The following is a 24,531-nucleotide window of genomic DNA, read 5'->3' as shown; positions in this document are numbered from 1 at the left end:
TAAATTTCCCCAGCATTGTATGTGCATGACGTTGCCACACTAATTTTAACAATGTTATACAGGTGCATCTAAAAAAATTAGAATATCGTGAAAAAGTTATTTTTGGTAACTTATTTCAAAAAGTGAAACTCATATTTTCTAGATTCATTACATTGTAAAGTAAAACATTTCAAAAGTTTTTTTGTTTGAATTTTGATGATTAGAGCTTACAGCTCATGAAAGTCAAAATCCAGTATCTCAAAATATTATAATATTTCCTAAGACCAATCAAAAAAAAAGGGATTGGCAAAGCAGAAAAGTTCAAGTTCTTTAAAGCATGCTGATTTCTGCACTCAATTCTTGGTCGGGGCTCCTTTAGCACAAACTCCAGCATGAGATTTGAGAATACAAGTTGTATTTGTGGTGAAAATTTCTTGAAAGGTGAGATTTATTCATGGATTAAACACTAATGAGATTTAAATCCAATTATACACAATTGAAAAGCAAAATGCATGTTCTTATGCTTTTAAAGCCAAATATAATGCATATTCAGTCCAGTAACAGGGTTGATAAACTGCAATCCTTCCTCTTTGTGGGGAAGTTTCACGTTAGGCTTTGAATGGCACTGTGAATGGTGAGAGTTATGTGACATGATTGTGTGCTGCTGACACATATCTAACAACACAAGACCCAAATACACAAAGTACTGATGCACTGACGGTTCGTGATATTCCCTCATGGCTTTGCTGGGACTGGTTTAATCAATTTAACAAAGTTTACACATAAGTTATGTTCAGTATTCAGATTTTTTTAAATGCATCTTTATCTGTTTGAAATCTGAATTACATAATAATAAAGAAATTAAAGAAATACTGGCTTATAAGATGCCCAAGTGTGATGCATAACATTTTTCAGAAGTCAGAAAGAGCTTTATTGCCAAATAAGCTATGTTTACACACACATACATAGGAATTATAACACTAATATAAGAAATAAATAATGCATTATATACAGAATTAGAAATATAGAGAAAAAATGCATGTAGTTGTTTAAATGTATTGCTTTCTGGTTCACCTCCACATTCATATTCAGATCAATTCAAAGGCAGAATCCAAATAAAGAACGGACCGGAAATGAACTTCAGATAAGAGAAAAGCTTTGATTCTTATGCAACTGATGATATTTGTCAAATTGACATTTCCATTCCCCTATAACAATCGCTTGATTAAAACGACTAAAAGTCATATGCCATTACATCAGTTGAATGGAGTGGAGTTTATTTATTTATTTTTATTTAAATGCAACACTTTCAAACATCAAAGGACTGTGCGCTCCTGATGCGCGCATGCGCAGATCATACTCCTCTCGAGCAAGACCAGCACTGGTGAGAATAAATTCATTATCTGATCACCTTCACATTACACACAATTCATGTCATGCCATTAATACGCGGTCGATATAAATAGATTTCACTTTGCATGCATTTCTAGATACTTGTGATGACGCGCGTTCCATCGTATTTTCCCTTCATGAAATTATTAAACACCCTTATAATTAGCAATTAAGCTGAGGTTGCATTGAAATGACAGCATATGTTTTAATATCGATCATCATAACAGAACGCATCTGTCTTTTCCTTCCAAATGCATCGGAATCGGATGTTCCTCTTAAAGCAGTCTTTCAGTCAAGAACGGAATGAAATAATGAATGGTTCGCCTACTTTACAGTTTACTGCACAGGAACATGGACTTCCGCCATTTTGCACTGGTAGAGTAAAGATTATTGTGGGGAGAGGAGAGGATGCGCTGGATGCTTTTTGACGTGGAACTGAAGATTCACTCACATCACCTCCATCACTTATGCATTATGCATAATCATCATCAGCACCATCGGTTTATGGGATGAGCATCATCACCATGAGTTTATGGATTATGCATCACCATCAATTAAAATGGTCATCACTATCAGATGATAGGTTGAGCATTAACATCATTGTGCATTATCCTGTTTCTCTTTCATTTTCTTTGTAAAGGAATGACAGAAAACATCCTCCTAATTGTCTTCCTCTTAAAATATCTGCATTTTAACTCAGCTGTTCCCTTTCTTTCAAACATCATCATACTTCTGAAGGACGTTCTCTGCCAGTGCTCCGTATGAATAGTGAAATGACTTCTGTACTATCACCATGTCCTCAATGTCTCTGTTGTTAGTGGTATTGAGCAGAGTCTTGCTATGAGTGCCAAAGCAGACCTGGATGTCCTGCCACATGATGCAGATGTCCCGTCTGAAAGCAGCCTCTCTCACGCTCCCAGTGACAGCTCTGCACCGCGGATCAAACCCCAGGATACCACCACTATCATTTTTCCAGGTGCTTACAGTTGAATAGAAATCAGCGTAGAATGTAAATTAATTTTTTCTCTTTTTAAAACTAAAAAGGTAAACAAATTTGGCTTGGAGCTTGAATGAACATACTCCTCCTGAACAATGTTGACTCCATATTTAGAGGTGTTAAATATTGTGGATGCAACAGTATTTACAAAACAAAAAGTTTTTATTTTCCCAAAGCTTCTGCTCATCCATTGCCAAAAGTGGAGCTGCCTCCAAATGCAATCAAGGCGATTAAAGGCAGTGAACTGGGGGCCGCATCACTTCCTGCTCAGGTTGGAGGGACGATTGTCCATGTCCTGGGCTGGAAGGAGGGAATGGCCATCCTCCCTGGAAGCAATCTGAAGGTGAGCAGAGTGTCTGTTTGTGTGGCCCCGTATGTCTTGACCTTAAGGGCAACAAGCTCTCGGGTCCTTCGAGTTCAAAAAGCAGCCCTTAAGCACAAGACATCGCCTCTGTGCCTACATGTAGATGTGATGTTACAGTACTTGGGAATGAAGAGCTTTAGTTTGATCAATTACACCACATGTGACAAAGTCAGTGATATTTATCTGAAATAAATGTTTAACATGTTAACATATTCAGTATGATTGCTGAAGATAACTGTGAAACCAAATTCAGGGAGTGGTAAAAAGAGATTGGATGCGTATCCGTTTAGTCAATAAAATATAAAAGATGTCTAAACGCATTCATTCCTTTAGCAGATGCTTTTATGCCAAGAAGGTGCAAGTGAGGAATTCTGCAACATAAGCATTTCACGCTAAGGCATCTGGAAGGTTTTTTCCTAACATTATTCAAATGATAAAACAAAGGCCCAAAATTGCACTTGAAGTAACCTGTCATATGATATGAATATAAAATGCTAAAACAATGACAAACAAACAAAAAAAAATCTAATTAAAAAAAAAAAAGCCTGTCAAATGATCAGTTAAATGCCATTTGATCTCCTCTTATGGTGAAGCATAAACTCTTAACAAAAACAAGTCTTGTGTTTAATAACAGATTTTCATAATCCACTACGATGCAAAAATAAATAATACTCAAATAATGAATCAAATGCTCAGAGGAACATCTCAAATGTTAAATCAAATGCTCAAGCAATTTTAAATGCTTGAGGTTGTACAGTGTAAATTTGCATGACTGTGATTTTTGTGATGTAGTTTGAGAAGTTAAAATGGTTGCCGAATACTACCCCCAAACTTCCTAGCTGAAATGGATGGCATTATAAAAAGATTAAGCTGAAGGTGATGTTTTTCTTCCATGCCGTGGTGTCAACGAGGCAGGCAGAAGTGTACTGTTACCATAGTTAGGAAATCTAAGCGCATGAATAATAAGTGATTTTGTGTATATTGAGAAGAGGAGAGGGCCAAACACCAAACCCTGAGGCACCCCAGTGGTTAACCGGTGTGATTTAGACACTGCTCCACTCCAAGATATCTTGAAGGATCTGCCTGTTCTGATATCAGCTCAGTGAAGTGCAGTTCACACGATGACCAGTGTTGAGAGGGAAGGTCTGGTGATTTAAAATGTCAAAGACTGCAGACAACTTGCTCTCTCACCAGTCAAAATCTCTGTTGAAAGTGAAAGTGATGTGACATGTGGCCAACTATGGTTACCCATACTCGGAATTTGTGCTCTGCATGTAACCCATCAAAAGTGCACACACACAGCAGTGAACACACACAGCAGTGAACACACACACACAGTGAACACACACAGCAGTGAACACACACACACCGTGAACACACACCCGGAGCAGTGGGCAGCCATGCTGCGGCGCCCGGGGAGCAGTTGGGGGTTCGGTGTCTTGCTCAAGGGCACCTCAGTCGTGGTATTGAGGGTGGAGAGAGCGCTGGACATTCACTCCCCCCACCTACAATCCCTGCCGGCCGGGGACTCGAACCTGCAACTCTCTAACCATCAGACCATGACTTTCCTGAAGGAGTGGATGCAATCTTATCTCTGGAGTGGGAAATGAAAGCATTTTACATTACAACAAATAATTATATAGTGTGGTGAATGCTTCCTGAAGGCACTATATATTACTTTTTATTATTGCATAACAATAATGCTACTCTGCTTTCTGCAGTTATGTGTTAGTGATACTGGCTCACTGGAAGTGATCAGTGAAGGGAAAATTGGCTCTGCTAACCTGACCACTGAAGGAGTGCAGACAAAATCAGCTGATATGGAGCTCAAACATGCTGAAAAAACAGGTAATTATTCATTAGATGCCTCTGGATTATTACATCATCCTTTCATCATTCTTACAAGCATGGCTTTATGATGTTTTGAAGTCTGGCTGTCAGTCAGGGTTCAAAATGAACACTAAACAGGAGCAAAGCAGGAGTAAAAATTGGCTTTGATGAGTACATAACAGAGTTACTTTACTGTTAGCCAGTCTCTTTATTGACACAGTGTTTTTTGTTGAATTTTAGCACATAAATTCTTAAAACCTTAAATGGCCTGAAAAAGTAGTTTGAAGAAAAATGGCTTTATGCAAATGGTGTCACATGAATTACATATGTGTCTGCATCTGTATGTCACTCCTATTTATGTGTTGGTTCACTGTGATGTTCAGGGATGTGTTATATCTATTTGGACTTCATGCATAGTGAAATGGCCTAATCAAATCTAAATTCTGAACATTTTTCACCATATCAGTATTTCTATTCTCCCATGTATTTCACTTTACATATTACAGTTGAATGCACTAAAGTCATTGCATGCAGACTTTCATGGCCACGTCAAACTGGCCATGAAGCTGGTTTAACTGCATGTTAAAGGTTGTTGCTGTATGCAATTATTAAACATTTTTCTAAAGGGGTCATATGATGCTATTTTACAGATCATACAGATCATTATTTGGTGTATTTGGTGTAACAGTTATAAGAAACACCTTAGTGGTGCAGCTTGGACACATCCTCAGTAATGAACCCAGGGTCACAGGGTGTTTCGGGTCTTAGATCATCAGACACCCTCACCTGAGCGACCCAGCCGGGGATGATCAGACCCCGACTTGTGTCCAAGCAGCACACCAAGCCATACGTCGCCCCTTTAGATCCACAGCCACCCAGAGGCTTTCTCCGCTGCCTCGCAGATGTTTCTGGTGGCTTTCCTTTCTTGAGCACCACTGATTCCAAGCAGCCTGAGTGATCGGTGCAGGCTCTGTCCTGGGAATCCTCTGCAGCCAACCTCAATTGGCTCACAGCGGGCCCTCCACCCCTTCCGCCTGCAATCCTCCACCAGTTCCAGATACTTCGCCTTTTTCCGCTCAAAAGCTTCCTCAATCCTGTCTTCCCAGGGGACTGTAAGTTCCAGTAGCACCACTTGCTTTGTACTCTCTGATGTTAAGACCATATCTGGCCTGAGTGTTGTGCTGGTGATGTGGTCTGGAAACTTCAGTTGCCTCCCCAGGTCCACCTTCAGCTGCCAGTCACCTGCTGTGGATAGCAGACCAGCTGGGACCTTTGGCTGTGCCTGTGGCTTCTCCCCGACCCTGACGAAAACAATATTTGGCCTTACTAGGGGCTGGTGCTTATTTTGCTGAATTCCGGCACAGATGGTATCAGCTACTGCCTTCAGCACCTGGTCATGGCGCCATCGGTACCTCCCCTCTCCCAGTGCTTTCGGGCAGCAGCTCAAGATGTGCTCCAGCGACCCTCTTGCAGGGCACAGAGGACAGGAAGGTGCTTGAATATGTTGACATGCTTTAATGTCCAAAAACACATTATTTTCAAATGCTGTACATTATTGTAGGTCCTCTGTGCCCTGGCTCTCTCAAACACCGTTTTCTACAAATCCCCTCCTTCTGATAAGCACAGTCTGCTCTGATTGGCCAGCTGACCCAGTGCATTGTGATTGGCCGAACACCACAAGCCGCGTTGGAAATGTAACGCCCCTTACCATAATCGCGTAATCAAAGTAAATATAAAGAGATAATGCCCTTAGTTTTACCATCAGTTCAAGCCTGAGAGGGGAACAGAGTCGCATGACAGACACGGTGATGAAGCTCGTATGTATTTGCACGCAAACCTCGGTTAAGACTATTTCTGACAGGCTGTACTCTCTGTTTTGACCCTGTTCCCCTCACACACATACACGACACGTTACACACACACACTGCACAAAACTGCGCAATTGAACAGTCTATAGCAAATACTTCAACTAATAATAAAACATACTTACAGTCGCTGATTCAGAAGCACCAGATTGTCATAGCAAAGTCAGAAGTGACCTATTTTATTTTTAGAAATAGCCTGGTCACAGCCAGCCTTGTACTCTCCTAGGTTCACAAAACTGTCGTCCATGCGTTGCACAAATTCGAACATTTGGGTTGTGCTGTTCTGTTGTAAACCAATCTTAACAATGATTCCTAATTGCATCTACTTTCGGAAAGCCAAATAAAGTGCTTTTGCTTTCGCCTAGAAACACACAGCATCTCCCTGACATGGCTGCGGTTACTGAAACCACGCCTTCTTTCTTTGTGTACACATTTGGGCAGCATTACGCAAATATTTCCACATCGTGACGTAGACATGTGGGGGCGTGTTTGAATGAGGCGTTTCAGCCCGGTCTGGATCAGCCTTCTCTTTTACATAGAATCAATCCTTTTGTGGGAGACTTTGAGCTCTGCAGATCTTATACATGCACAAACAGCTACATAACACACTACAGAAAAGGGAAACAAGAAATCACATCATATGACTCCTTTAAATGGACCCTTCAATTCTGCATACAGAATAAGATTGAGCTGCCCTGTTGTATCCAGACCCATGGGCTCCTTCGGATAAAGGCCGTTGCAGTCTTCGTAGATGAGCAACGTCATGTTGTGATATTCCCTAATATTTCTTAATTTAATAATATTAAATTATGTGTGAAATTAGTAGCCTACGCAGTAAGATAACCAGTTGTACTTTCCATTTTACAAAGATTAGGGTAAATCTAGGAAGATGAACAATACAGAATTTGTAATATACTCATTTTTTTATTTTATTATTTTTTGAATAACTTTATCACACCCAACATTTTAGCAGTGAAGTGACAATTGGGTGGAAACAGCAAATTTATTCCAGTTTTAACTCAAGCTGGAAGAACAGTAGTCCAATGAAAAGTTCAGTAACCATCGAGAACATGCATCAAATCTTAAAGCTATTAGCATTTGTCTTTCCAATAGCACCATCACAAACGGGAATGTTTGCTTGCAGACGTCTCAGCAGGTGGGAATGTCCGCTCTGCTGCCTTTGTGGAGGCCGACAGACTTCAGAGAGCTCAGGACAATCCAGCTCATAGCAAGTGCACTGAGACCTCGGCCAAACAGACTTACCTGACGGAGCTACGAGGAGAGACGGTGTCTGAAAAGTAAATTAACTACACATCTAATCCATGCAATATATAAATATGTATGACACAGATTTCTGGTGAAAAAATCATGTGCATAGTCACATCAGTATGGTGTTCTGTGTGGATGCTTTAGTCCTGCAGGGATTGCTGAAGCACAGGTGATCTATCATGAGCATGAAATGCTGAAGCCCAAGAGGAAGAGGAGGGAATACAACAGCCCATCAGAGGAAGAGTCTGATGCTGAGCCAATGGTGCTGTTCTTTTTCTTCTTTAAATTAATGTCATTGCTGTGCTTTTAGTGCTGAGTTTTTTAATGCAATGAAATTAACGTGTGTGATTAAAGGAGGAGAAAGTGGAGGCTTTAAAACTGGATGGCAGACAGAACAAAGCAGGTACGTCATCACACTCCCATGATATGAAATGTAGGCTTTGTTGTCCTTACCATTGTGATTTCATTAGTATTTGCGAGTATTCTAATGTAAAGTGACACTTTACATTAGAATGACAGAGGTATTACAATATGAAGGTGGTTTATGAGGACACTGCCTATGTCCCCGTAATTCAAAACGCTTTAAAAACATACTAAATGGTGTTTTTTTGAAAATCTAAAAATGCACAAAGTCTCCTGTGAGGGATAAGTTTAGGTGTAGGGTTGGTGTAGGGCAATAGCACACACAGTTTGTTCAGAATAAAAACCATTACGCCTATGAGAGTCCCCATAAACCACAAAAACCAACGTGTGTGTGTGTGTGTGTGTGTGTGAGTGTGTGTGTGTGTGTGTGTGCGCTGTCAAACGATTAATTGCATCCAAAATATAAAAGTTTTTATTTACATAATATGTGTGTGCTTACTGTGTATATTTATTATTTATATATAAATACACACACATGCATGTATATATTTAAGAAATATATGTTAAATTTGTATATTAAATATATTTATATATAATATAAATAAAAATAAATACATGTAAATATTTTCAAAATATATACTGTATGAGTGTGTATTTATATATACATAATAAATATACACAGTAAGCACACACATATTATGTAAATAAAAACATTTATATTGGATGCAATTACTCGCGATTAATCGTTTAACAGCACTATATATATATATATATGCAAATGTTATTATAGTTAACTGCAACTACATCTAAACCCAAAACCACAAAAAAAGAAAAATGGTTACTTAAAAAAAATGTACATTAACTGAAATAAAATATATATTATACAAACATTTTAAATACATTTTTTCAGCTAGTTGCCAAAACATTTCAAATTTTTGTTTAGTTTAACTTGATTTACAAACATCACAAAAATTAAAAACTGATATAAAGTATACAGACATTTTAAAACAATATATAAAAATGGCAAAAACACACAAAAAATAACTAAAACTTTAACAAAAATTTAATGTAAAATATACCACTGTGACCACTATGAGCTTACAACGGTCCATTTCTGTGTTTTTACAAACTATGGGACGAGTCTAAAACATTTTCTGTGTCAATGGAGCACATTCTGCTTTTGAACATTAATCACACTGATAATAAATATAATGAAATCTATGAGTTTTGTGAATTCAGCATTCTATGAACCTAAACAGAGCATTTGAAAAGATGTCTCATGTAAGTAGTATAATGGATCTACATATATATTGATATGGTTTGTATCAGTTTTTGCTAATAATGTTATTATGTGTAATGTTCTCACACATGCGAGCAGTGCTCTTAGCAGGTGTAACTGTGCTCTGTCTGTAGGCTCAGCAGAGAGTAAGCTGGAGATGTGGTCCTGGCCGCAGTATCTCGAGCAGCAGAAAGCTGTGGCCGCTCCAGCCAGACTCTTCCAGGAGGTTTGACTTCTGTGTTTCACTCTAGGAAGTGAATAACGCCACGGATGCAGCTGTGATGTGCTTCAGAGCGCAGAACATTAACTTGATTCATTTCAATACGGACTAGAGATTACACATTTAATAGTTCAGTTATGGATTAACATTTCTCCATGTCACCGGTCTAGAGCCAGAGGGTTCCCCTGATTAAGAACAGCTTCAGACAGGGGATGAAGTTAGAGGGCATCGACCCCCAGCACCCCTCGATGTATTTCGTCCTGACCGTCGCTGAGGTACACTGACGTTTGTTATGAGTGTAATCAGTGCAGAGGAGTCTGTCTCTCATTCTCTGGACATGCTCGTCTCTAGGTCTGCGGCTTCAGATTGCGCCTTCATTTTGATGGCTATTCAGACTGCCATGACTTCTGGGTCAACGCCAACTGCCCTGATATTCACCCCGCTGGCTGGTGTGAGAGCACAGGGCACAAGCTGTACACCCCAAAAGGTGAATTACAAATCTGTTTAGATGAAAAACAAGTAAAGTAGGGGATAACCATACGCTGTGATAGACATACATTCAATTTTAGGATGAATTATATACATCAAACAGAAGTTTGGAATAAGAAGCCTCTTCTGGAGACTGCATTTATTTGATCAAAAACACTGTAGGAACTGTAATATTGTTAAATATTTCTACAATATATATGTAATTTATTTCTGTGATCTGCAGCTGTATTTTCAGCATCATTACTGCAGTCTTCAGTGTCACATGATCTTCAGAAATCATAATAATATACTGATTTACTGCTCAACAAACATTTCTGATTATTATCAATGTTGAACACAGTTGTGCTGCACAATATTTTTGTGGAAACTGTGATGCATTTTATTTTTCAGGACTCTTTGATAAATAGAAAGTTCAAAAGAACAGCATTTAGCTGAAATATAAATCTTTTGTAACATTGTAAATGTCTTCACTGTTGCTTTTGATTAATTTGACATGACCTTGCTGAATAAAAGTGTTAATTTCTTTCTTTCTTTCTACACTTTTGAATAGTGGTAGTGCATCACAGTTTCTACAAGAAGATAAAGCAGCAAGAACTGTTCAATTATGTAACTCTCTGTCATATATACACACACATTTTTACACATATATTAATACACACATATAGAGAACATACACAGAAATATCTACAGCAAGACACTCACATTCACAGAGAAAACAAAAAAAATATAATCATAAAATAAAAAAAATATATTAAATATACATAATAAATAAAAAATTAACAAAAATGAACAACAACAGTTACATGAGATTTTACAAGAAATCAAGTCTCGCCATTGCTTGTTTGAAGTATCTAACAATCCCTTTTCCTCCAATAATTTCCCCCTTTTTCCAACACGTGGACTATTATGGCTTATTGCTTTAACATAGCTCAAAACCATGTACTTTAAAAAAAAAGTATTTATTATTTATCCCAGCTGTTGTAGATGTGCTAACATACAGTTATATTGTAAATTCATATTTCAGCAATTCAACACTCTTCCCTTGCAGGATGTAAAGAAGAAGAGTTTTCTTGGTCCAACTACCTAAAAATCACCCGATCTCAAGCCGCCCAGAAGGAGCTGTTCTCCAGCTCGGTCAAAGTGAGTCAAACACTAAAGCAGTGCTGTCTTACTAACGGACTCAGTGTGAACACAGAGCTGGTTTTCTGACTGTGCAGCCGGAGACAGACTGTGGCTTTGAGGTGGGGATGAAGCTGGAGGCCGTGGACCGCATGAACCCGTCTCTCATCTGTGTTGCCACGGTAACGGACAAAGTGGGCAAGCGCTTCCTGGTTCACTTTGATAACTGGGATGACACGTATGACTACTGGTGAGTTACAGCTGCGTCTCACGTTTGTTTAAAGGATGCCGTATACAGTGTTGGGGAAAGTGATAATGCATCACAATATTGCGCTACTCCCTAAAAAAGTAATCTGTGTGACTCGCGTTACTTGTAATAAGTATTGAGCACGTCAGCATTTTCTCAGTAAATATATAGGGGGTGCTAAAAGTGCTGTTCATATGAATCTTTCAACAGATGTCGGTAACAACCCAAGTAATCCATGCAGACAAAGAAAACAAACAAGTTCAGAAATGAAGTTTGTGTAATAAAATGGAATGACACAGGGATCACAAGAAGAAAGCGAGGTGCAAAAAGGCATGGAAAGACAAGACACCAGCTGAAATCTATCAGTAATTAGAAAGCAATCCTGCCCCTCGTCAGTGGAAATTAATATTAGCTTCAGTCCCAACACCTACAGTACCATGAAGATGAAACAGTGACAGTGATCCCAAACACAGCCAAGGAAACTCTCGACTGGCTTCAGAGAAAGAAAATAACGGCAGCCAATCACCTGACTAGAATCCAATAGAAAAACAGAACTAAAGGTCAGAGTTCAGAGAAGAGACCACAGATCCTTCAGGATTTGAAGACTCTGAGCAATGCATGCGGCTAGTTTCTCCTGCAGAAGGCGTCTTGAAGCTGTCGTGCAAAGTATTAAACACATTTCCGTAGTACTTTTTCCCTGTGTCGTTCCATTTTATTACACATCCCTTCATTTCTGAAATTATTTGTTTAGTTTTCTTTGTATGCATGGATTACTTGGGTTGTTACCGACATCTGGTGAAGATTTGATGTCAACAGACCTTTAGAAACATGTGAGAGAAACGGTGACGTGCTCAATGCTTGTTTTACCTGCTGTACATGCTTCAGTGTGAAATGAATGGGTTTCTTATTGAAGATGAAGCGGTGCTGTGTTCCCGCAGGTGTGATGCTCACTGCCCGTACATTCACCCCACCGGCTGGTGTCAGGAGAGAGGGCTCCCGCTGACGCCCCCTCAGGGTAACACTCCTCCTCACTACGCTTTAGCTGCTTTACTCTGATGTAAATGTTTCAGCAGGGATCCACTGCAAAGAGCACAGATACCGTTGCTTTGTTCCAAACTTTGTGACCACATTGTTATTTTGATATTTAAGTGTTATTAACATGGATTTTACTTGAGTTGTTTCTATTGATGTTCGTTACCTTTCAAAAGTTTGGGGTATTTATTATTATTTTTTTTAATTTTGGCTTTTTTTCAGCAGGGATGTATTAAATTGATCAAAAGTTACAGTGAATCATGTGACAGTATAATGCCACAAAAGATTCTTGTGAACTTTCAAAGAATTGTGGGGGAAAAAAATTATTATGGTTTCCACAAAAATATCAAGTAGCACAACTGTTTTCGAAATTGATAAAAAAATAAGAAATACTATGGTAAAATCACTGTACTCTGGCCACAGAGCTATGAAAAAAGACAGCAATATTCAATATATAATAATATTTATTATTACTATTATTCACAGAAAACCTTTTAAGCCAAGTAATGTAGTTTATTTGTGATACTGTAGAAAAGCAGACTTGTGCCGCTCATATAATATATTTTATACAGTACCGGTTAAACATTTAGAATAATTATATATATGAACACACACACACACACACACACACACACACACATGTATACACTACACACACACACACACACGTATACACTACACACACACACACACACACACACATGTATACACTACACAAGATGTTTAGAGGAAAGTTACAAATAAAAAAATTCTGCAAGGACACATTAAATTGATCGAAATCTACAGGAAAGACATTTATAATGTTACAAAATGTTTCAAATAAATGGTGTTCTTTGTAAATTTCTGTTCATCTGTGAATCCTGAAAAATAAAAACCACCTCCGTTTCCACAAAAATATTGAGCAGCACAACTGTGTTCAACATTGATAATAATCAGAAATGTTTGTTGAGCTGTAAATCAGTATATTATTATGATTTCTGAAGATCATGTGACACTGAAGACTGGAGTAATGATGCTGGAAATACAGCTGCAGATCACAGAAATAAATTACATAAAAATCAAAAATAGTAATTAAATCTTTTGAGAAATGCAGCATTGGTGATGAAGCATCATGTCTTCTTTCAGACACATGAACACATCTTACTGACCCAGACGTTTGAAGGCTAGTGTACTCGGTCTGTTTGTGTGCTTCTATAACAGACTGGCTGGATGTGATCTTGTCCCGCAGACTATCCGGACCCTGAGCGCTTCTCGTGGGAGAGGTATCTGGAGGAGACGGGCTCAACGGCGGTCGCTCCCGAAGCCTTCAGAGTGGTGTGTCAGATCTCTCAGTCCTGATCAATACACACACATCTCTGTTAAACACTCACAGCTCTTCTTGTGTTTGCGCAGCGCCCCTCGCACAGCTTCCAGGTGCAGATGAAGCTGGAGGCGGTGGATAAGAGGTGTCCGGGGCTGATCCGCGTGGCCACGGTGCAGGAGATCGACACCTACAGAATCAAGGTGAGAAAAACCGCTTCTGTACAATAACACCAGCTTACTGCTGCGCCACAAAACCAGCCATAAGGGTCCATTTATTTATTTTTAGATATATGCATCATCTGAAGCTGAATAAATAATCTTTCCATTGATGTATGGTTTGTTATGATCGGACAATATTTGGCTGAGATACAACTATTTGAAAATCTGGAATCTGAGGGAGCAAAAAAATCTAAATATTGAGAAAATCTCCTTTAAAGTTGTTCAAATGAAGTTCTTAGCAATGCATATTACTAATCAAAAATTAAGTTTTGATATATTTACGGTAGGAAATGTACTAAATATCTTCATGGAACATGATTTTTACTTAATATCCTAATGATTTTTGGCATGAAGGAAAAATCAATAATTTTGACCCAAACAATGTATTGTTGTCTATTGCTACAAATATACCCCAGTGACTTAAGACTGGTTTTGTGCTGCAGGGTCACAGATAACAAAACAGAAATAAAAACCAAGACAGTATATTAACTGTATTCCTTTAATGGCTCATCATAGTAATATACACTGAGATGAAAAGTCTGGGGTAGGTATGATTTCTGAATGTTTTTGAGAGACGAGTCTTCTGCTCACCAAGGCTGCATTTATTTGATCAGCCATACAGTAAAATAGTAATATTGTAAAATATTATTACAGTTTTCTATGTGAATATGTGTTAAACTGTAATGTATTTCTGTGATCTGCAGCTGTATTTTCAGCATCATTACTCCAGTCTTCAGTGTCACATGATCTTCAGAAATCATAATAATATACTGATTTACTGCTCAACAAACATCTCTGATTATTATGATGTTGAACACAGTTGTGATGACCAATATTGTTTGTGAAAACATTATAAAAGCTAAATGTAAATGCTTCTGTGACATTATAAATGTTATTACTGTCCCTGTGTTCCTGCTGATTAAAATAATTCATTTCTCTCCCCCGCCAAAAACAAATCTTGCCCAAACATTTAAAAAGGTAACGTATGTAAAGCAAATGACTATTTTAAGGATGAATAATATAATTTAGCATAGCAAACAGAAGTAAAAAACATCCTCCTGACAAGTGTTTTGAGAAGCAACATTGTGTACAATAATAGGAATTGTTTTCAGAGAATATAAATTAAACTTATTTCTCTTAACACACTGCCTAAAAGGTTTCGCTACATTTTGTAACTACATAAATTTATCATTTGTATATTATTCTTTAAAAATGTATAATTTTGTACTTGGAACTTTGTAATTTTTCCAAATAAATTTGGCTTGTGTATGACCATTTTACTGGAAAACAAGACAAAATGTTTTATTACAATATATATATATATACACACACACACACACACACACACATATATATATATATATATATATATATACAGATATATGTGACCCGTGCTAATAATAGCAATAATTATGAAGAAAAGTATTGGAGGGAAATGTTGCTGCTAGGAGATTCTGCTTTGGAGTCTTTAACTCGATTTTCCTCAAAATCAGCTCTGATGACTCTATCGCCTTCAAACGGCTGTAGCTCAGTCATCAGTCATTCCAACAAGTCATATATCATTTCAAAGATATTTTAATGGGGAATATGAAAATAAAAAGAACTCATTTTTGAAAATTTGCTCATTCCGACTAATTTTGCCAGCACAGGTCACATATAGGTATATATATATATATATATATTAATGTAGTAGAGTGAAGTTTATTTGTGAGGGTGAATCAGTCTCATACTTGTGCTGTCCTTAGATTCATTTTGATGGCTGGAGTCACTTGTATGATGAGTGGATGGATTCAGACCATCCGGACATCCACCCTGCAGGCTGGTGTGAAAGCACAGGACACCCCCTCAAAGCTCCACCCTGCCAGCCCACCGCCCAGAGACCTGGTGAGAAACCTCCAGACCTCATTCCTCTGACCCTCACCTGCTCATGCACCAAACACAGCGTTGCCCACTTCAGAAAACCAAAATACGGGACAATCGCGTATATATGTATATATACACAGTATTACACATACATTAGTATATGAAAATGCATATTTTTCAATTAAAGACAACTTATAGATGTAATATGGGCTTCTTTTGTTGCTTGACACTTTTTTATTGGTCATTTTGTGTTTCAAGATTAAGGTCTAAGGTTAAGAATAAGCTATTATTTACTTAAATGAAAAATGTTTTTCTCTATTTTGCAACATTATAAAAGTGAAAGACGACTTCCCTTATTGATCACGTCTCGAGTGGATTGCATGTTTGGCCTCATGGAAAATAATCACGTTGTTTGTTTTCACCAAAACTGATTTACTGAAGTCAAATCACGAGGTGGGAGCGACGGTTATGTTCATGAGTTCAGATTTACTTAACGTTTACTGCGTGAGGGTGGTGTGACTGGATGATGACAGGTGATCATTGCTGCTGTGTATCAGTCAGTGGTTAGCTGTCAGGACGGTTGGCAACCCTAGCTCTGTGTCGTTTAGGTCCCCGGGAGAGCCTGGCAGCCCAGCAGCCCAGCTTCACCTCCATGTCTTGTAAAAGTCTGCCCCAGCCACGCAGCGCCTCCAAATACAGCTTCCACCACAGGTCAGTCTTTAGCGTTTCATAACACTCGTGGTTTCAGAGCAGCTTGACAGAAAGTGCAACACCACCGCTCAGACTAAAGAACAATGCAGAATACAGAACAGACGTGTTTTCTGTCACTCAGAAAGTGCCCTACTCCGGGATGTGATGGGTCAGGTCATGTGACCGGGCGCTTCACGGCGCATCACTGTTTATCTGGCTGCCCATTGGCTGAGAGGAACCAGGGCCGGCTTAAAGCGGATCTCTCTGATACAGAAGGATCCAGGCGTAACCTGCTGGTCTTCGGCCAGAGAGCAAAAAAATCACGCTACCATGGCAGGTACAACAATATTTACGATCGTTGTGTTAATCAAGTATAATTGTGTATTTGTATATTAAAGATTATGTAAACAGTTATTAAAAATCACCTGTGTTTGCTGTCACCAGGATCGGTCGCCCTCCTAAATATCGCAAAAGTCAGCAAAGAGATTGTCAGAGTGAGTTTTGCTTTACTACATTTTCTATATTTGAAAGCGGATATAATATAAATGTATCAGTGACTGTGTTTGAATGAGCAACAATTATTCCAATTATATATGACTAAATTATATGTAATTACATCTAACTCTAGCACTGTCTATTCTAATTCTATTATTTATTTCTAAAAGCATTCTCTATTATTTTTCTATTCTATCTACTTGTTTTCTTCTTATTTATTATATAAAAACCCTTGTGTGCTACTTTAGACTGAGACTTGTCATATTGCTCTTTTGTTGGTTTTGATTGCTTCTATTGTCATTATTTTTAAGTCGCTTTAGATAAAAGCATCTGCTAAATGACTAAAGGTATATATGTGATCATGTGAACGTTAACCAGATTACCATAACCCTGTAAAGTAATATTCTGATATTCTGTTATGCAAAGACTTACTCTGAATATCCTAATTAAACAATATATAGACAAGTGAAGTCTATATCATGTGATTTAGCTATTTATTGCACTACTGCATGGTTTTATTAAAGACACTAATAGTCAATAGTTGATGAAATTACTGTGTGGCATTATGAACATGACATCATGGTAAACGACAAGGGCAAGCATCTCAAGCACTTCCAGAAGAGTCTTATTCAGAGGATGTGGATTAAGCACAAAAAAGAAGCATGTAAACCTTTTTTAAATTAAAAATGCTGTAAATCTTTCAGCAGAATATGGAGCTTAACCAGAAGCTTGTGTGTGTTTCAGATATGGCGTCGGAGGGCATGTACTCGTCTCTCTTCATGACAGCGTTTACAGTGAACTCTGACCGGACTCTGTCTCTCTGCTGGGAGCAGCACTGTAAGTTACTGCCTGGCGTCGCAGGAATTCATGCAGGTCAAGTATCCACATGGACTATAGAGGAGGTAAGCGCTTCATTCAACCGTTTGCAATTTTCTTGGGTGAAATAAATACATTTATTAATTTTAGTGTAAAAGATCAAATGCATTTTTGTAGAACGACATGCACAGGCCATTATTTGCACATGTACTATATTATTATATATAACTTAATCACTAATGCTTCCAACACTTTTATTTTAAATAAAAAAGTAATATATTTAAAATGCATCTATTTCATACTAAGTATAGTTCAAATCTATATTTATTGACACATCGCTTGAGACTGATATAAACATTATTTGGAGTACTTGTACACTATGCACATTTCTCAATATTAAGCCCAAAATGTGTTTTAATGTCACTATAGATGAGGATTATTTGATCTTTGAATAATATCAGTCTTTAAATGCGAGATATTTAAAGTGTACCTGAAGCATACTTGCAATAGTTCAACTTTAGCACAATAAGATATACTTCAGTATATTTTTAGTTGGACTTCAGCACTACTTCTGCACAATTAAAATGCATTAAGCACAAAATGAGTTGTTCCAATTTAGCAGACATTAAGTATAGGCTACCAGTTTAGTATAGTAAAAGTACAATTGTGGAGTATTTTTATTAAGTACATAAATACTGTATTTGTAGCATGCTTAGCATTAAATACATTTATTTCAAATACACTGTAGTATATTTATTTTTTACTAGGGTAATACAATAAGAGTACAGATGCACAGTTCTGAATTTCTGGGTTATAAAATAATTTATAGACACAGCAAACAAACAGCAGTCAGTATGCTGGCTCTGTTCATTTATATCCGCGTTTTATTTGCAGGTCTTTGGATTTGTCAATAATCTTATTGGTTGTGAGGAGCAGGCCCGGATTTTCAAAGATGAAGTAAGTAATTCATTAAATTAGAACTATATGTTCTATATGTCATAATGTTTTAGTAGTTAGTAGTTTCTAAGAGTTTCTATATAGGAACTGTATATATGAAGGCACAATCATATTTAACTTTGCACATTAACAATTTTCTGGAAAGGTGATACAGGCGTCTCAATAGAAAACCGCAGGATTGGGTATTTGGTTTGAAAGTGTATGTGTGTGTGTGTGTGTGTTGTGTCGTGCATTGCTACACTATTGACCATAAATAACTCCAGTATATTGGTAGTGAGTTTTGCATGGGGTACACACCACTAATTTTCTTTAAATAACTATTTCAGGTACGGTGACCAGGAGGGGACATGTTCGGTTCACTTAATTTTGTCGTGGCCACGAGATCCATGTGTCGAGGTAACGACATCCTTAACATGTTCTTATGTTGAGGGAACGACATATTTTTTCTCGTGGCCATGAATTTAATGCAAAAACAAACCTGTGTGACCATAGCAACCTGGGACTATATAGATAAAACATTTTTACATTAAACATTTAATTTAATATTTGTATATTATTTATTTTTATTATTATTATTATATTAACTTCTTAGGGCTATATTTTTTATATTTATTGTTATATATGCCCTTTCCATTCGTGTATCGCTTTACCTAATTAACGTTCTGTATAATTATGCTATTATTTGCTACCAAATATTTTGCAAATACTGTAAAGCCTGACAATTATGGCAATAAAGTTTTGACTTTATGTTTGTATTTATGCCCGTGTGTGATGATAAATGAGCATGTTGTGTTTTCATTTACAAATTAAATTATGTGAATGATTTATTCCTCAACAAAACACTATAGTATTTATAATTATAGTCTATTAATTAGCTGAAATAAACTGCATTCCAGTAAAAATTTAAGTCAGCATAATTAAAGCTTTATTGGTATGTCGAGCATGTACATTAGGCTATTATTATTTATTATTTAAGTATTCAGAACGTTAAGTAAAGAGATCAAAATGAAGGGGAAAAATTAATATAAAAATATAACCAATAATAGTCTAATTGTCATGCCCATGGACTGTTTTGTGTGTGTTTTCCCTCCCCATGTGCTCCATGACCCAGTTTCTCCCTTCTGTGATTGTCATTTGTTTCAGGCGTGTCTCATTTATCCCTTGTTTAGTTTAGTATTTATAGTGTGTTCTGCCCCATGTTTCCTTGTCGTGTCTTGTACGTCTTCCTTGTGCTCTGTGTCTTCTTGTTGGATCATTAAAGACTCTCGTTTTGTGAAATCTCCACGTCTCCTCGTTCCTCCCATGGGCAAAGTGTGACAGAAGTCCTGACCTAAAACAGTTTATTTGCGTTTTCCCCTCCATTTGTTTTCTGCATTTTTTCAGTGTTTTGTCTTTTGTTTTTCCCGTGTTCCCCATGGACTGTTCTGGATTGGGGCAAACTACTACCGCCCCATCAACCTCCCAGGCACCACCGACTGTGCTGGAGGGAAGCGATCATCCGGTGTCTGGAGAGTGTCTATCTCCAATCCAGAACACAGCCAGACCAGCCCACGGTCTCCCCGCTGCGTGGAGCGCGAGCCAGAGCCCACCGCTGACGGAGAGCCAGAGCCCATCGCGACTGCCGAGCCAGAGCCCAGGAGTGCGACAGTGCTGAGGATCGCCACAGAGCCAGAGGCTCACGGATCGTCAGACCAGGTGCGAGAGCCGGCTACAACGACTGCCACGAGGGAGAATGCCATGGACAGTGAGAGCGTGGAGAGGAGCTCCGCCCCTATCCAGCCCAGAGAGGTCTCCCGTTCCTGAGTTTAGCCCAGAGTGGGCTTCTGTTTCCCTGTCCAGCCCAGAGCGGGCTCCCATTCCAGAGTTTAGCCCAGAGAGGGCTCCTGTCCCCCCGTCCAGCCCAGAGAGGGCTCCCGTTCCTGAGTTTAGCCCAGAGTGGGCTCCAGTTCCCACGTCCAGGTCAGAGAGGGCTCCCGTTCAAGAGTTTAGGCCAGAGAGGGCTCCTGTCCCCCCATCCAACCCAGAGTGGGCTCCAGTTCACACGTCCAGCCCAGGGAGGGCTCCCATTCCAGAGTTTAGCCCAGAGAGGGCTCCCGTTCCTGAGTTTAGCCCAGAGTGGGCTTCTGTCCCCCCGTCCAGCCCAGAGTGGGCTCCAGTTCCCACGTCCAGCCCAGAGTGGGCTCCCGTTCCAGAGTTTAGCCCAGAGAGGACTCCAGTCCCCCCGTCCAGCCCAGAGAGGGCTCCCATTCCTGAATTTAGGCCAGAGAGGGCTCCAGTTCCCACGTCCAGCCCAGAGAGGGCTCCCGTTCCAGAGTTCAGCCCAGAGAGGGCTTCAGTCCCCCCGTCCAGCCCAGAGAGGGCTCCCGTTCCTGAGTTTAGCCCAGAGAGGGCTCCTGTCCGCCTGTCCAGCCCAGAGAGGGCTCCAGTTCCTGAGTTTATCCCAGAGTGGGTTTCTGTTTCACTGTCCAGCTCAGAGAGGGCTTCCCGTTCCTGAGTTTATTCCAGAGAGGGCTCCAGTCCCCCTGTCCTGCCCAGAGAGGGCTCCCGTTCCTGAGTTTAGCCCAGAGAGGGCTTCTGTTCCCCCCGTCCATCCCTGAAAACCCGGAGGCTCACAAATGCCCGCCCTCCCGCCCGCTCCTGCCTCCTCCACTGCTGTCGTCTGGCAGCCCCTCTGCTTGCCCTCAGCCCACCATCTATACAGTGCGAGCTCTGTGAGTCTGCCATCCTCCATCGATGCCATGACTGGAGAATCTCTTGCCTCTGCCTACAGCCTCAAAGCCCCATACTCCGCCTCGGCCCGTCGGCTCCACCATGGCTCCTAGCTCCCTCCTCTCCGCCGTGGCCCATCTGTCCACTGGCTCCGCCGGGTTCCCTCGTCCCTCCGGCTGTTCCTTGGTCTGTCGTCGACCATCCTGCGCCTCGTCCATCCGTCCCTCTGGTTCCGTCAGGCTCCTCCATCCCTCCGTCCTCTGTCGCTCTGGCTCCACCACGGCCTTCTGGATCCCTGCCTCCGCATCGGTCGCCTGAGCTACCTGGCGACCGATGGACTGTTTTGTATGTGTTTTCCCTCCCCATGTGCTCCGTGATCAGTTTCTTGTTTCAGGTGTGTCTCATTTATCCCTCGTTTAGTTTAGTATTTATAGTGTGTTCTGCCCCATGTTTCCTGTGTCTCCTTGTTGGATCTTTAAAGACTCTCGTTTTTGTGTAATCTCCATGTCTCTTCGTTCCTCCCGTGGGCAAAGTGTGACACTAATAATAATAGTGATATAATATACAGATATTACGGGGAAAAGATCAGTTAATGGACTCAAGACTGTGGGATGGATAAAAATGTTTTCTTGTAGGCCTATTTTATTTTATGTACTTTATGTAACTTTTATTCATGATAAACTTCATTCGAATGCTGTCTACATTGCGCAATACAGTCTGGTAGCCAAGGCCTGTTATGTAATAATTTCTATAATAATTAATCAAATAATTTCTTAATTCAAAATAAAATATTAATAAATTAAGCTCTGATAATCCAGGGTTGCTATGGTCATGCAGGTTTGTTTACACATTAAACTGGAAATGGATGTAATTTTCTCAACATCGCATCTCGAGGCCACCACATAATATCACGTTCCCACGAGTATATGTTGTGGCCACGACAAAATTAAGTGAACCGAACATGTCCCCTCCCGGTCACCATATTCAGGCATTGTAGAATGACTTTAGAATTAAAACAGGCATTTTGAGTGGTGTTGTGATACATTTCATTTCTTGTTAGAGCAGTGAAGGCTGATCACATCTTGTGTAGCTCATCGATGCGTCACGGCTTTTCTCTGCAGATGATTGATGGAGAGGCGTTCCTCCTCCTGACTCAAAATGATATTGTGAAGATCATGAATATCAAGCTAGGACCAGCGTTGAAGATTCACAACGCCATTTTAATGTTCAAGAGCACAGATGAAGGCCTGAAGTGAGCAGCTCATCTTCAGACTCCTCGTGCTGTAACGATCCAATCAGAGTCCGACATCTATCACGTGTTTGGTGTTTAACGTCTGAACCCACCAGAGAGAGAGAGAGAAATCCAGGATGAACCATAATTGACAGAGCAGCCCAGCTGAGCTTTGACGTTGCTTTATTTCAAAAGCGAAACGACACGTTCTGATAAAGAACAACTTGATCTGAACCCAGCATGCAGGCTTTTACAGACAGTGCTTTTTGTATCTGGAGTGCTAACTGAAATCTACATTTGTCCTCAGTATGTTGTGTGGAAATATCAGGGCAGATTTCAGTCGATTGGTGCTACTGGACCCTTTAGTCGATCCCTGATGATGTTTATGCACTTTACATGAGGAGTCACTCGAGGGCACTGCTGTCCATTGTTTGGAGACCATTAACAATATTTGCCCTCAGTAACAAAGTGCTCCTGACATTGTGGTGTTCAAAGAGATTATAGTTTAAAAACATGAGCTATTTTACCGAGATAGTTTGGATTGTCATATCAGTGTTGTTATTTTTCAACTGTGTGAATGAGGGGTGAGTAGTAGTAACCGAGGTCAGGTTTTTAGGTCATCTGTGTTTCTCTCTCTGATGGGAACATTTTAATAATGTACAGTTGAGTAACTGTGTCGTTCAGTTCATCAACATGATTAAATGTTTAATTCAAGCACTGGTGTCTGCTTGTGTTCAGTGGAGTCTGACAATCCCCTGAATATGTCAACTTGTTAAGAAGAGCTGTGCTATTTCTAAGCCACGAGATTCACAATTTTCATCTGGCAGACAATAAAACGGGCATAAAATGTAATAAATAAATGCTAAGATAGCACACTTTTGGTGCATTTTTATGGATTACATGATTACATATTATTTACACAATAGCAATCATTTATTCATAATTTACTGATTCTCCTTAATTCCTCTTTTTCATCTTTTAAATGTTCCTTTCTTAAATAGCCAAGCACGTATTCAGAAAGTCTGTCAGTTTTGTGGACGTTCACACAGAGATCAGTCATTATTCATGTGGATACACAGCATTTGAGCACTGATTTACAAAAATCATTTCAGGTTTAAGAACATTGCATCAACTACTGATAAGCACGTTCATTTATATTTGTATCACTTTTGTTGGTCTTTCAAACGCATTCAAACTTTTTTTGTCTTTCTCCTAATACATGAAGTACCCCTGAGATGTTGAAATAAATATTTTAATAATGAAGTATCACATTTGCATGTTACAGTTCTCTGATGTTGGGTAATGGTCACATGACTTGCAGGTTAACAAGTCAAATATATATTTATTTTTTTCAGTAAGTGTTTGATTTTGATTCTTTTGAATTATTTATTTTAATTGAAAATTTTTATGGTTTTATTAATTATTAGCTTTCCATTAAACTCACAATCCCCCTGCAGTCCCTTCACGAACCCTAGTTTGAGAAACATTGGCATAATATAATGTAATGCAGTTGATGTTGTTGATAAAAACAAATGCAATATATTTTCTTACTTTCTTATGTATTTTTATATTGATATGGTACAAGATTGTCCTAAAGCAATGTGATAAATGAGCTAGGTCAGAAGTAATCTAAAAGTAGTCCGTCTATATTTCCTGAAATGTGTAGAGTAATGGATTACGTTACTAACTACAATTTTTGTCATGTAATTTGAATCAGTAACAGATTACTATTTGTAAGTAATCTGCCCAGCTCTGATTGGTAGTATACAGTGCTGAGTAGTAACTGATTACATGTAATCTGGAT

At 39.2% G+C, this 24,531-nt stretch overlaps 1 protein-coding gene across 1 annotated transcript; it reads left to right on the top strand.

Moving 5' to 3' along the window:
• The first annotated feature begins 1,326 nt into the window (after positions 1-1,326).
• On the top strand, positions 1,327-23,991 carry LOC306860976 (lethal(3)malignant brain tumor-like protein 1). Its single transcript, XM_079403005.1, has 22 exons — positions 1,327-1,363; positions 2,190-2,347; positions 2,545-2,711; positions 4,454-4,580; positions 7,572-7,725; positions 7,841-7,958; positions 8,051-8,099; positions 9,473-9,564; positions 9,729-9,833; positions 9,910-10,045; positions 11,096-11,187; positions 11,265-11,416; positions 12,352-12,428; positions 13,674-13,759; positions 13,838-13,948; positions 15,712-15,850; positions 16,438-16,540; positions 16,662-16,856; positions 16,964-17,013; positions 17,759-17,916; positions 18,725-18,787; positions 22,618-23,991. The coding sequence occupies exons 2-22, from the start codon at positions 2,212-2,214 to the stop codon at positions 22,750-22,752; spliced, it is 2,445 nt and encodes an 814-aa protein (XP_079259131.1). The 5' UTR covers positions 1,327-1,363; positions 2,190-2,211; the 3' UTR covers positions 22,753-23,991.
• The last annotated feature ends 540 nt before the right edge of the window (positions 23,992-24,531 follow it).

Source organism: Barbus barbus (assembly GCF_936440315.1).
Source record: "Barbus barbus genome assembly, chromosome: 41".
NCBI lineage: Eukaryota > Metazoa > Chordata > Actinopteri > Cypriniformes > Cyprinidae > Barbus > Barbus barbus.
The sequence above is the reverse complement of the archived record's forward strand: the minus strand, read 5'-3'. Positions and strand labels throughout refer to the sequence as shown.